Source organism: Gorilla gorilla, chromosome 1, assembly GCF_029281585.2.
Source record: "Gorilla gorilla gorilla isolate KB3781 chromosome 1, NHGRI_mGorGor1-v2.1_pri, whole genome shotgun sequence".
Lineage (NCBI taxonomy): Eukaryota > Metazoa > Chordata > Mammalia > Primates > Hominidae > Gorilla > Gorilla gorilla.
In genome coordinates, this window is record NC_073224.2 from 230376185 (window position 1) to 230389314 (window position 13130).

Consider the following 13130-nt stretch of genomic DNA (forward strand, 5'->3'; position numbering starts at 1 on the left):
GAGTTGGGACCAGCATGGGCAACATGGTTTTTTGTAGAAACTCTCTCTACAAAAAATACGAAAATTAGCCAGGTGTGGTGGCACAGGACTGTGGTCCCAGCTACTGGAGAGGCTGAGGTGGGAGCACTGCTTCAGCCAGGGAGGGGGAGGCTACAGTGAGCCAAGATTGCACCACTGCACTCCAGCATGGGTGACAGAGTGAGACCCTGTCTCAAAAAAACCAAAAACAAAAAAACTGAAAGAAAAAAGTACCAAAAAAAATCCATCAAAAGCAGCAGTACGCTGTGGTTAAGGAGGTAAGAATACAGATGACTTTTCTTTCTCGTTTCTTTATTATTCACAATGTTCATAATTTACATGCATTTACATTTATTTTCATGTGGTTATAGTAATTTATACTAGAAAAAGTATACAAATTTAAATGCATTACTTTCTTTTGGTGTTTTTTGTTGCTGTTGTTGTTGTTTTTGGATGGGGTCTCACTGTCTCACCCAGGCTGGAGTGCAGCAACACAAGCTTCCCTCACTGCAACCTCCACCTCCCAGGCTCAAGAAATCTTCCCACCTCAGGCTCTGGAGTAGCTGCAACCACAGGCGCACACCACCATGCTCAGCTAATTTTTTGTATTTTTGGTAGAGACAGGGTTTTGCCACGTTGCCCAGGCTGGTCTCGAACTCCTGAGCTCAAGCAATCTGCGCATCTCAGGCTCCCAAAGTGCTGAGATTACAGGTATGAGTCATCACACCTGGCCTAAATGCATTACTTTCTGTATTGTTGTTTTTTTTTTTTTGAGACAAAGTTTTGCTCTTGTCGCCCAGGATGGAGTGCAATGGCTCCATCTCAGTTCACTGCAACCTCCATCTCCCAGATTCAAGTTATTCTCTTGCCTCAGCCTCCCCATTAGCTGGGATTACAGGTGCCCACCACCACACCTGGCTAATTTTTGTATTTTTAGTACAGATGAGATTTCACCATGTTGCCCAGGCTGGTCTCTAAATCCTGACCTGAGGTGACCCACCCGACTTGGCCTCCCAAAGTGCTAGGATTATAGGCGTGAGCCACTGTGTCCAGCCTAAATGCATTACTTTCTAAACTCTTCCTTTCCAAATCTCCATTTTGCCCTTCCTCCATCCCAAATTTTCTTTCTTTCTTTCTTTTTTCCTGAAACAGTGTCTCACTCCATTGCCCAGGCTAGAGCGCAGTGGCGTGATCACGGCTCACCGCAGCCTTGACCTCCAGGGCTCAAGTGATACTCCCACCTCAGCCTCCCTAGTAGCTACGACTACAGGTGCGCACCACCACACCCAGCTAGCTTTTTTGTATTTTTTGTAGAGACAGGGTTTCGCCATGTTGCCCAGGCTGGTCTCAAACTCCTGGACTCAAGCAATCCGCCTGCCTCAGCCTCCCAAAGCACTGGGATTACAGGCATTGAGTCACTGCACCCACCCCCAAATTTTCAATAGTGGACATGAAATCATTATTTGTATCAGTTACGCTGTGCGGCATTTGGTTTAGAAATGTATGTGTGAATGAAAAAGCCTATAAGACATATAATATGAGTAATAAACAGGAAAAAAAAGTCAGGGCTACTTCTATCCCAACCAAGATTGGGCACTGGGGAAAAAAAAGGTCCTGGCAAAGGAAGGTTGTTAAATATATGAACAAAATTCACCAAAGGGCAAGAGACAATTTGTGGGTAAAAATAAAGTAAAATATCACAGTTCAGTCACTTGATGGAGTGTATCTCATATTATAAGTGAAAACCAATTTTATCTACTTCCTGTTTTTGAGTGCATTTATACAGGTTTAATGTCTCCAGGTTTACACAAATAACCTAACCATAAATGTAAGCGGTTAGATCATTCACTTTGGCTCATTTCCCTTTTTACCAAGTAATTAGACAATAAGAAATGCTTCTCAAGTGGGAGAACCTTGGAATATAATGGGATATTATTGAACAGAGCCATTTGCATGTGCTTGGGACTCCAAAATGTCAAGGCAGTAACATTTATTTGTGCCATGGAGAATATTTCCTCCAAGACCAGAAAGTGCTTAAATAAAATAGCTACTTCTCAGTTTTCAGATTTAGCACATTCCCTAAAGTACTCTTCATACTCTTCTACTTTTTCATAAGAGAGTTTATGGCAGAAACATTCTAGTGCATTCCATCTGCAAACAGTTATAATCCTTGTGAGCAACAGTCCAGGCCAGCTTGCCAGCAAAGCAGCCTTTTTAATGCAGCTAACACATGTGTACAGCATATTCATTTCCAACAAGTCTATGTTCAAAATGCATGCCCACTTCCAATCTAAGCCCAATGGTGTTTAAAAAAAAAAAAACAAGCCAATAATATTTTCTAAAATATCATCTTTCACACAAATGTTAAAAATCTCTCACTTAAAAATTACTTGGCATACATATTAGTCAAATTACTAAGAAATTGCCATAGAAGGCTGAAAACAGAAACAGAAAACAAGTAGAACACGGAAAATGCAAATATTCTACAGAAGAAAGTTCCTCATACAATAGATATAATGGTTCTCATATGATTAATTGCCTTCCAAGAACAGATACCTTTCAAAGGAACCAAACTGACTGTAAATCTCTGAGCCAGGACAAAGAATTTAGCTAGAAAACTAACCCGCATTTTTGCAAGGCTGATTAACCTACTGAGGATTTTTGTTTCAGTAGACTAATGCTAATTTAAAAGTCACAAATTACTCCTGCCGAAATTGTATATGCAGGGAAACAATGTGTTATAATCAGCTGAGGGTAGGAGTACCATTATCTAGTCCTAACACTGACACTAATAAGCTGTAATAAGCTACAATTCTGAAATTTTCCCCAAATATACTATATGGGTTTTTGTTGTTGTTGTTGTTGTTGTTGTTGTTGTTGTTGTTGTTTTGAGATGCAGTCTTGCTCTGCCACTCAGGCTGGAGTGCAGTGGCATGATCTCAGCTCACTGCAACCTCCGCCTCCAGGGTTTAAGCGATTCTTCTGCCTCAGCCTCCTGAGTAGCTGGGACTACAGGCGCACATCACCACGTCCGGCTAATTTTTGTATTTTTAGTAGAGATGGGGTTTCACCATACTGGCCAGGCTGGTCTCAAAACTTCTGACCTCGTGATCCATCCGCCTCAGCCTCCCAAAGTGCTGGGATTAGAGGCTTGAGCCACCGTGCCCGGCCCAAATATACTATATGTTTAGTTTAAATCTTACATCCCAAGGTCCAGCTTAAATGTAATATCATCAATAAATCCTTATATCTGCTTTCTGCCAAACTCTCATTTATGCTTTTTTTTTTTTTTTTTTTTTGAGACAGTGTTTTGGTCTTGTTGCCCAGGCCGGAGTGCAGTGGTGTGATCTTGGCTCACTGCAACCTCCACCTCCCGGGTTCAAGTGATTCTCCTGCCTCAGCCTCCTGAGTAGCTGAGATTACAGGCACACTCCACCACGCCCAGCTAATTTTTTGTATTTTTAGTAGAGACGAGGTTTCATCATGTTGGTCAGGCTGGTCTCGAACTCCTGACCTCAGGTGATCCACCCACCTCGGCCTCCCAAAGTGCAGGGATTACAGGCAGGAGCCACTGCACCTGGCCTATACTTTTTAATAATCCTTTTTTTTGGCTGGGTGCAGCGGCTCATCATAATCCCAGCACTCTGGAGGCCAAGGCAGGTGGACTGCTTGAGCTCAAGAGCGGGAGACCAGCCTGGGCAACATGGTGAGACCCCATCTCTACTAAAACTACAAAAACTTGCTGGGCATAGTGCTGTGCACCTGTGGTCCCAACTACTAGGGAGGCTGAGGTGGGAGGATCACTTGAGCCCAGCAGGCGGAAGTTGCAGTGAGCTGAGATGGTGCCACTGTACTCCAGCCTGGGTAACAAGAGTGAGATCCTGTTTCAAAAAATAAAATAAAATAATAATCCTTTGTTATGGTAATTACCACTTCGATCACTTTTTATCCTGTATTGAAATTATTTTGGCCGAGCATGGTGGATCACGCCTGTAATCCCAGCACTTTGGGAGGCTGAGGCAGGCAGATGACCTGAGGTCAGGAGTTCAAGACCAGCCTGGCCAACATGGTGAAACCCCATCTCTACTAAAAATACAAAAATTAGCCAGGTGTGGTGACAGGTGCCTGTAATTCCAGCTACTCAGGAGGCTGAGGCAGAAGAATCGCTTGAACCCGAGAGGCGGAGGTTTCAGATCAGGAGTGGGAGACCAGCCACTGCACTTCAGCCTGGGTGACAGAGCAAGACTCCGTCTCAAAAAAAAAAAAGAAAAAAAAAAGAAATTATTTTAGTATGTCTAGTCTCTCCAACCATAAAACTTTAAAAACTCTTTAAGGGAGGCTGGGTACAGTGGCTCATACCTGCAGTCCCAACACTTTGGGAGGCCAAGGCGAGGATCACTCGAGCCCAGGAATTCAAGACCAGCCTACACAATATAGTGAGTCCCCGTCTCTACAGAAAATAGAAAAAAACTAGCCAGGCATAGTGGCACATGCCTGTAGCCCCGGCTACTTGGGAGGCTGAAACAGGAGGATTGATTGAGCCTGGAAGGTCAAGGCTGCAGTAAGCCATGATTGCACCACTGCACTCCAGCCTGCGTGACAGAGCGAGACCCTGTCTCAAAAAAAAAAAGAAAAAACAAACAAACAAAAAAAACAGCCAGGCGCGGCAGCTCATGCCTATAATCCCAGCACTCTGGGAGGCCAAGGCAGGTGGATCACTTGAAGTCAGGAGTTTGCGATGAGGCTGGCCAATATGGTGAAACTCCATCTCTACTAAAAACACAAAAATTAGCCAGGCATGGTGGTGGGTGCCTGTAATCCCAGCTACTCAAGACGCTGAGGCAGGAGAATCGCTTGAACCCAGGAGACAGAGGTTACAGTGAGCCGAGATCACACCACTGCACTCCAGCCTGGATGACAGAGTGAGATTCTATCTCAAAAAAAAAAAAAAAGTTCCTTAAGGGCAGGGTCCCATGGTATAACTCTGTGATCCCTACAGCCTAACATTACAGCAAACTTGCAAATCCGATAGAAGGGATGGAAAGTATACTCAAGGCAGAGCAGAGCCACTCAGCCTATTCTCTAGAAAGGTTTTGGACAAATTATGGTGGAAAAGCCACTAGGAATTCAGCATTGTGCTGAAAACAACCCTCTTTGGTAGCCATATATATAAGTAAAATATGTAATATTACCTCCAGTTTATAGTTGAGGAAACCAAAACTTGGCCAGGCGCGGTGGTTCACGCCTGTAATCCCAGCACTTTGCAAGGCCGAGGCGGGTGGATCACCTGAGGTCAGGAGTTTGAGACCTGCCTGGCCAACACGGTGAAACCCTGTCTCTACTAAAAATACAAAAATTAGCCGGGTGTGGTGGCAGGCACCTGAGATCATGCCACTGCACTCCAGCCTGGGTGACAGAGTGAGACTCCATCTCAAAAAAGAAAAAAAAAAAAAAAAAGCTTTATTGAGATACAATTTATATACCATAAAGTTCACCGATTTAAAGTATTCAATTCAATGTTGACTTTTGCATCTCTTTTTCTTTGACAATTTTTCATACGATATAATTCACAGAACTGTTGGCAATGTTGACATAGAAGAGTGAACTACAATGGTACAGCTGTTTAGCCTTCTACTTTTAAATTTTTTTAAATATATATATAGGGTCTCAAAAACAGACCCTTTTTTTGAAGCAGGGTCTTGCTCTATTGCCAAGTCTGGAGTGCAGTGACATGAATACAGCTCACTGCAGCCTCAACTCCTGGACTCAAGTAATCCTCCTGCCCTGGCCTCCCAAAGTGCTGGGATTACAGGCATTAGCCACCACACCCGGCCTTCAAATGTTTTTTTAAAAAAAGAATGTTGCAAGCCCTTATCTGTCAAGTTCAGAGAAGAGTATAAGCAGTGGAGCATTCACAGTTGTATGTGAACTACCTGAAATGTGGGCTGCAATATCTAGCTAGATTTTGGTGGAACAAACATTTCCACCAGTAGTCTCCTCTACACAGAACACTGGCAAATGGAGCACAAGCTAATGAGGTTAGAATGTGTACTTCAGCAGTAACTTGTGCCTGAAAGGGTGATGATTCTTCTGTTATCACAAAATTACAGATTTAAAGACAGTAGAGCCTACCTCTATTTTAATTGATAATTTGCCTATGGAACCATATCAAGAAATTTGGTAATGCAGGTATAAAAGAAACAACTTAAGTCATTTTTCACCTAAGCAATTCTATAGAGAAACAAACTATGAAGCAATTACTGATAACTTTAGTAATAATGTATAAGTTTACTATATATTATATCCATTGTTCAACTCAAAGAATCACTGAAAAGTTCTAAGATCATCTTGGCAAAATCAAGTATTATTTAAAATCTAGAAAGAAAAACAATGAATCTTGCAGCCTCGATAGGTATATTTCACATTAGGACTTGGCAAAAAGCACTGTTTATACCTTTATTATCATTAAAATTTCAACTTAATAAGCATAAACACTTGCTAAATTAGTTCACTTATTCAGGGTTTCTCAATTGTACAGGGTAAAATAAATAGTCCATATTTAAATATACTATAGCAAATACCACAGAGGGGAATACATTCAATGGATCATTCAGAATAGCAAAGTTCAAAGTGTTAACATACAGATGTTCATCTATTCTGAACACAGCAAGACGACAGGGAAAGAAGAAAGGAAAGTAAGATACACAGCTGAGAGAAAACAACATGTACTCACTGGTCGAGTTGCCTTGCATCTGAATGATGCATTTGGATTCCTTGCTGGTCTCTCGAGAATTGAAGGGCCTTACCCGGACAGCCACCTTCACTGAGGCTCCCGACATTTTAATGGGCTTGTTATATATATATGCAGTCCAGAAATAAAGAATCAAATCTTCTTTTGAAGTTATAGCCAAGTTTCCTTTGAAAAGAAAAAAATTCCATATGAGGTAGTCAGAATTAAAGCAAGAACTGGCTAACTTAAGCATAAGAACTGCTATCTTAGTTCTATTTCTGTTTCCATTTATAAAAACGATATTCATCCCTTTTCTCCCGTGCAAATCTTTTGTTTTGTTTTGTTTTGTTTTTTAAGAGATGGGGTCTTGTTATGTTGGTTTTGAACTCCAGGGTTCAAGTGATCCTCCTGCCTCAGTCTCCCAAGTAGCTCAGACTACAGGCACACACCACTGTGCCTGGCCTCCCTGACAAATCTTATATTCCCAACAGTAAATTATTAAATAGAAAATTAAAGACTAAAATTTGTTTTCTCTTTCTATTATCTCCTTCTTATACCTAAAAAGTCCCTATTTATTAATAAAAAACGTAACTACAAAGTTAACAGGTATCTCTCTCTGTGTGTGTTTCTGGATCAATCTTCAATAATAAATGAAAAACACAAAATGTTTATTTGCTAAAGAAGTTCCTTAAACAGATAACTTTCCACGTGCAAACCACTTACTACTTCTCTTTAAAGAAGTGCATCGGGCCAGGCATGGTGGCTCATGCCTGTAATCCCAGCACTTTGGGAAGTCAAGTTGGGTGGATCGCTTGAGGTCAGGAGTTCGAGACCAGCCTGGCCAACATGGTAAAACCCCATCTTTACTAAAAATACAAAAATTAGCCAGACATGGTGGTATGTGCCTGTGATTCCCCGCTACTAGGGAGGCTGGGACAGGAGAATCGCTTGAACCCAGGAGGTGGAGGCTGCAATGAACCTGAGATCCCACCACTGCACTCCAGCCTGGGCAACAAAGCAAGACACCATCTCACAAAAAAAAAAAAAAAAAAAAAAAAAAAAAGTGCACTGAACTCTCCATACATTAATTATAGTTTGAAACATTTGGTTACATGATGTATATATTGTGTAATTAAATAGCAAAGGACAAAGACACTTTCTAGTCAATTCCTTTAACTATACAGTGATTTCCTTTAACTTCTGGGTTTTCTTTTGTTTTGTGTTTTTTTAAGACGGAGTTTTGCTCTTGTCGCCCAGGCTGGAGTGCAATGGCACGACCTCGGCTCACTGCAACCTCTGCCTCCCGGATTCAACAATTCTCCTGCCTCAGCCTCCTGAGTACCTGGGATTACTGGCGTACGCCACCACGCCCAGCTAATTTTTGTATTTTTAGTAGAGACGGGGTTTCACCATGTCAACCAGGCTGGTCTCGAACTCCTCACCTCAGATTCACCTGCCTCGGTCTCCCAAAGTGCTGGGATTATAAGCGTGAGCCACTGCGCCTGGCCAATTTCCTTTAACTTCAAAGATCCCTCAGATAGGCCACTGACTCATGGCAGAGTCAAATCATTACATTTCACTACTGAATGAAGTAATAGGAAAAATGTGAACATTTTTTAGAGGAATAGTTTCCCTCCCAACAGAACAAAGCCAACACTACTGTGTGAAAAGAATCCAAGTAAGTAACTTCTGTAAGAAACAACCGGTCGCGTGCGGTGGCTCACTCCTGTAATCCCAGCACTTTGGGAGGCCGAGATGGGTGGATCACTTGAGGTCAGGAGATCAAGACCAGCCTAGCCAACATGGTGAAACCCCGTCTCTATTAAAAATACAAAAATTAACCAGGCGTGGTGGCACGCACCTGTAATCCCAGCTATTCAGGAGGCTGAGGCAGGAGAATCACTTGAACCCAGGAGATGGAGGTTGCAGTGAGCTGAGATCGCACCACTGCACTCCAGCCTGGGTCACAGAGTGAGACTCCGTCTCAAAAAAAAAAAGAAAGAAAAAAAAACAACCAATTTTTCTAGTTAGGAAAAACTCTACACTCTATCCAATATAAAATCTTTTTCAAGAATAACCAAACAAAGGAAAAATCTAAAAAAGAAAAGTAATTACGAATCCAATTATCAGGAACCACAACAGAACTTAAATCTGACCAATATTTTTTCCAGAAAATTAGGAATGCTAACCTCCAACTACACAACACCATAACCGATGTGCTCCCAAGAACAGGATAAATAAATAACATAAAAACTAAAGTCACTCTCTACCTCAATGCCCTACCCGTCCAGGCTACTGTACAGTGGCACAATCATAGCTCACTGTAACCTTGAACTCCTGGGCTCAAGTGATCCTCCCACCTCAGCCTCCGAAATAGCTGCGACTACAGGCACACACCAACACACCCAACTAATATTTTATTTTATTTGTAGAGACAAAGTCTTGTTATGTTGCCCAGTCTGTTCTCAAACTCCTGACTCAGCCTCCCAAAGCGCTGGGATTATAGGTGTGAGCCACCACGTCTGGCCCCTAATTTTCTTTTCTTTTTTTTTTCTTTTTTTTGAGACGGAGTCTCACTCCATCACCCAGGCTGGATGGAGTGCAGTGGCGCGATCTCGGCTCACTGCAAACTCCGCCTCCCAGGTTCACACCATTCTCCTGCCTCAGCCTCCTGAGTAGCTGGGGCTACAGGCGCCTGCCACCACACCTGGCTAATTTTTTGTATTTTTTTTTTAGTAGAGATGGGGTTTCACCATGTTAGCCAGGATGGTCTCGATCTCCTGACCTCGTGATCCACCCGCCTCAGCCTCCCAAAGTGCTGGGATTACAGGCATGAGCCACCGCACCCGGCCGTCTGGCCCCTAATTTTCTTAATAGCATCATCGCTATTTGAAATTCTTGTTTTCTGGAGCAAGTCTATTGTCCATCTCTCACACTGTCTGTCTCTCACTCTACCACCAGAATGCTCAGAGATCTCCTGTCTCGTTTGCTAGCACTTACAAGAGTACCTGACATAAGAGCTCAGTAAATGTTGATGAAATGAATGACATACATTTCCCAGTTGTGAGAATTATCTGTTTAAGTCCTTTGCCTAGTTTACTGATTTTTTTGTTATTTTAAATGTCTACATATTTTTATATTAATCTTTTTCTATTTGCTACAATGTTTTTTCTAGTCTGTTTGCCATTTTATTTTACATTAAACTGATGGTTCTTTATTTAAATATCAAATATTTTTATGATCACATGTATCAAAATGAAAACTTAGCATTTATTAACCTTCCCAATCAATGGAGCATGACTTATATTCACTAGTTGAGTACTATGCCAAGAGAATGAATGACACATTCAGAAAAAGCAAGACATAAAACACATTGCAACCTCCCCGAGTTCCCTCTGAAATACAGCCATCATCTTAACTCTCCTCATGTCCAAAAAACCATTATCTTCTCCCCTAAACTAGCAATCTCTGCCAATCTTCCCTATCAACAGTATTCTCCCAGGCCCCGATACCATAAATGTTGGAGTCATCTTTGCCACTACTCTTTGAAACCTTGTATTATTACCAACATTATTCACAAAATACCATATGGAAACTTCTAAGATATAAAGTTGCTTTATTCTATCCCTCCCTTCCTCTCATTCCCACTGATATTACCTCAATCCATGTCCTTACTACCACATACCTAGGATACTTGTAATAGCTGGACTGTTCTTTGGGCTTTTAGTCTTTGATCCAATAGTCCCTAAACAGAGTTGTATGAAACAGAATGACACGGGGGTCTTTTGAAAAACAAAGGAGTCTAGACTCTCCCAGTCTAGATAGGCCCCAGATATGGATTTGTTGATTTGGGTTAATTTTCAAAGATTATGTTACAAATACCCAGCTAAAAAGCACTGCTTTAAACCACTGCTTAACCCTGTTGCAAGATCAACCCCTCTAAAGCATGACTTTCAACGTCACTTCCAATAGCAAGAACATTCTCTTGTTCCTAACATGTAAAAAATACTGCAAATTGATTTTTAAAAATCAAATATATAAATTCATAAGCTTACAATACTTTTTTTTAAAAAACTTCATTAATAGATCAATGGTTACAGAGGGAAAAAAATGCATTATCCTGAAAACAGCAAATAAAACAGAATTAAGCATACATCTAGTCTGTATAGCCTGTATAAAATATTCCAGGATAACCAAATAGTCAATGAAAGTAAGTTCTTTTTTTTTCTCTTTTCTTTTTTTTTGAGATGGAGTCTCACTCTGTCACCCAGGTCAGGCTGGAGTGCAGTGGCATGATCTTGGCTCACTGCAACCTCCTTCTTCGGGATTCAAGCAATTATCCTGCCTCAGCCTCCCGAGTAGCTGGGATTACAGAAGCCCACCATCAGGCCCGGGTAATTTTTGTATTTTTAGTAGAGACAGGGTTTCACCATGTGGGCCAGGCTGGTCTCAAACTCCTGACCTCAGATGATCCACCTGCCTCAGCCTCCCAAAGTGCTAGGATTACAGGTGTGAGCCACAGCACCCGGCTGAGGGTAAGTTCTTTACAAAAAAATTCTAGCTAATAAATGCAGAAGAAATGAAAGAATTATAGAATGTTACCTTTTCCCAACTCTTTTTTTTTTTGAGATGAAGTTTCGCTCTTGTCACCCAGGCTGAAGTGCAGTGGCACGATCTTGGCTCACTGCAGCCTCAACCTCATGGGTTCAAGCGATTCTCCTGCCTCAGCCTACCAAGTAGCTGGGATTACAGGTGCCCAACACACCACCAGGTTAATTTTTGTGGTTTTAGTAGAGATGGGGTTTCAACATGTTGGCCAGGCTGGTCTCGAACAAAGGAAATACACAGCTTATTAAGTATTCTTGCCCCACTCCCCTTAAAATGAAAACTTTTTTAAAAACCAAACCCTGAATAAAATCAAGCTTTAGATCTGACTACCAGTTTAGAAGACATATAGGGAGGAAAGAAGCAACTTAGATGACACATCAAAGATGTAAACAGGCAAATTCAGTATATGAAACAATCTACAGAATAAATCAACCAGTTTCTTCAAACAAATAGCATAATTGGGGAGACAGGGTTTTATAACCCTGGGCCTGTGGGCCAGGCACGGTGGCTCACGCCTGTCATCCTGGCACTTTGGGAGGCTGAGATGGGTAGATCACGAGGTCAAGAAATCGAGACCATCCTGGTCAACATGGTGAAACCCCGTCTCTACTAAAGCACAAAAATTAGCTGGGCATGGTGACGTGCACCTGTAATCCCAGCTACTTGGGAGGCTGAGGCAGGAGAATTGTTTGAACCCGGGAGGCAGAGGTTGCAGTGAGCCGAGATCGCACCACTGCACTCCAGCCTGGTAAGAGAGCGAGACTTCATCTCAAACAAAAAAAAAAAAAAAAGAGACTTGCGTTATTTATCAACCAAATACAATGTATTTTTTGTTTGTTTGTTTGTTTGTTTGTTTTTGAGACAGGGTCTCCCTCTGGTTGCCCAGGCTGGGGAGTGCAGTGGCATGATCTCAGCTCACTGCAGCCTTGACCTCCTGGGCTCAGGTGATTCTCCCACCTCAGCTTCCCAAGTAGCTGGGATTACAGGCACACACCACCATGCCTGGCTAGCTTTTTGTATTTTTAGTAGGGACGGGGTTTCGCTATGTTGCCCAGGCTGGTCTCGAACTCCTGGACTCATGTAATCTTCCAGCCTCGGCCTTCAAGTGCTGGGATTACAGGTGTGAACCACCACACTCGACCTAAAAATACATTTTTTAGATAATCAGGGTAGTCTGAAGATAGGCTGGGTATTAGATGATATTAAGGAATTTGTTAGGGGATGACAGAACAAGATTGCCAAAATGTTGATAGTTGTTGAATACTGTTGATATTTAAATTTTAAAAAACAAAACAAAACTTTTTTCTTTTGTGTTCTACCTAGGACCTACCAAAGTGTTGAATGTTACAAACAAGACAAGAAAGGCTGAAACCTCCTTGGTGGGCTTTAGATATAAAGTACTATGTATTTGTAACTATGAACCAAAACATTAACATCTCTAATACCTAATGTCCCCATACATACACACATACATTTTTCTATAGACTACTTGACTCCTCTACCTAGCTATCCTTCCAGCATTTCATTCAGTCTCACACAACTAAAGCCGAAACCTCAATCCCCAAAATAATACCAGCTCTTTGGCCTCCTTTCTATTTCTTTTTAATGTTCTCACCATTCTGCTGTTCTCACACAGGCTAAAAGCCTGCTTTGTCTATCCATCTAATCAGCTTATATCTATAAAATCTCTCCATTTCCACCACCACCATTACCTTTTAGGCTTTCAATACTTCTCACCCAAGGCCTTCTTAACCAGCTTTCTCTCTCTTCCTCC

At 41.8% G+C, this 13130-nt stretch overlaps 1 protein-coding gene across 15 annotated transcripts in view; it reads right to left on the reverse strand.

Moving 5' to 3' along the window:
• The window catches only part of KIF1B (kinesin family member 1B), a 173699-nt gene that overhangs the window by 145254 nt on the left and 15315 nt on the right, over positions 1–13130 (reverse strand). For 14 of the 15 annotated variants that reach the window (XM_031010268.3, XM_031010295.3, XM_031010276.3 and 11 more), the window contains exon 2: positions 6752–6934. In XM_031010268.3, coding sequence (XP_030866128.2) covers positions 6752–6857 — 106 coding nt within the window. In that variant the 5' untranslated portion in view covers positions 6858–6934. Of the gene's footprint in view, positions 1–6751; positions 6935–11350; positions 11371–13130 lie in introns of those variants that run through there. The other variant, XM_063702941.1, reaches the window with a different exon arrangement.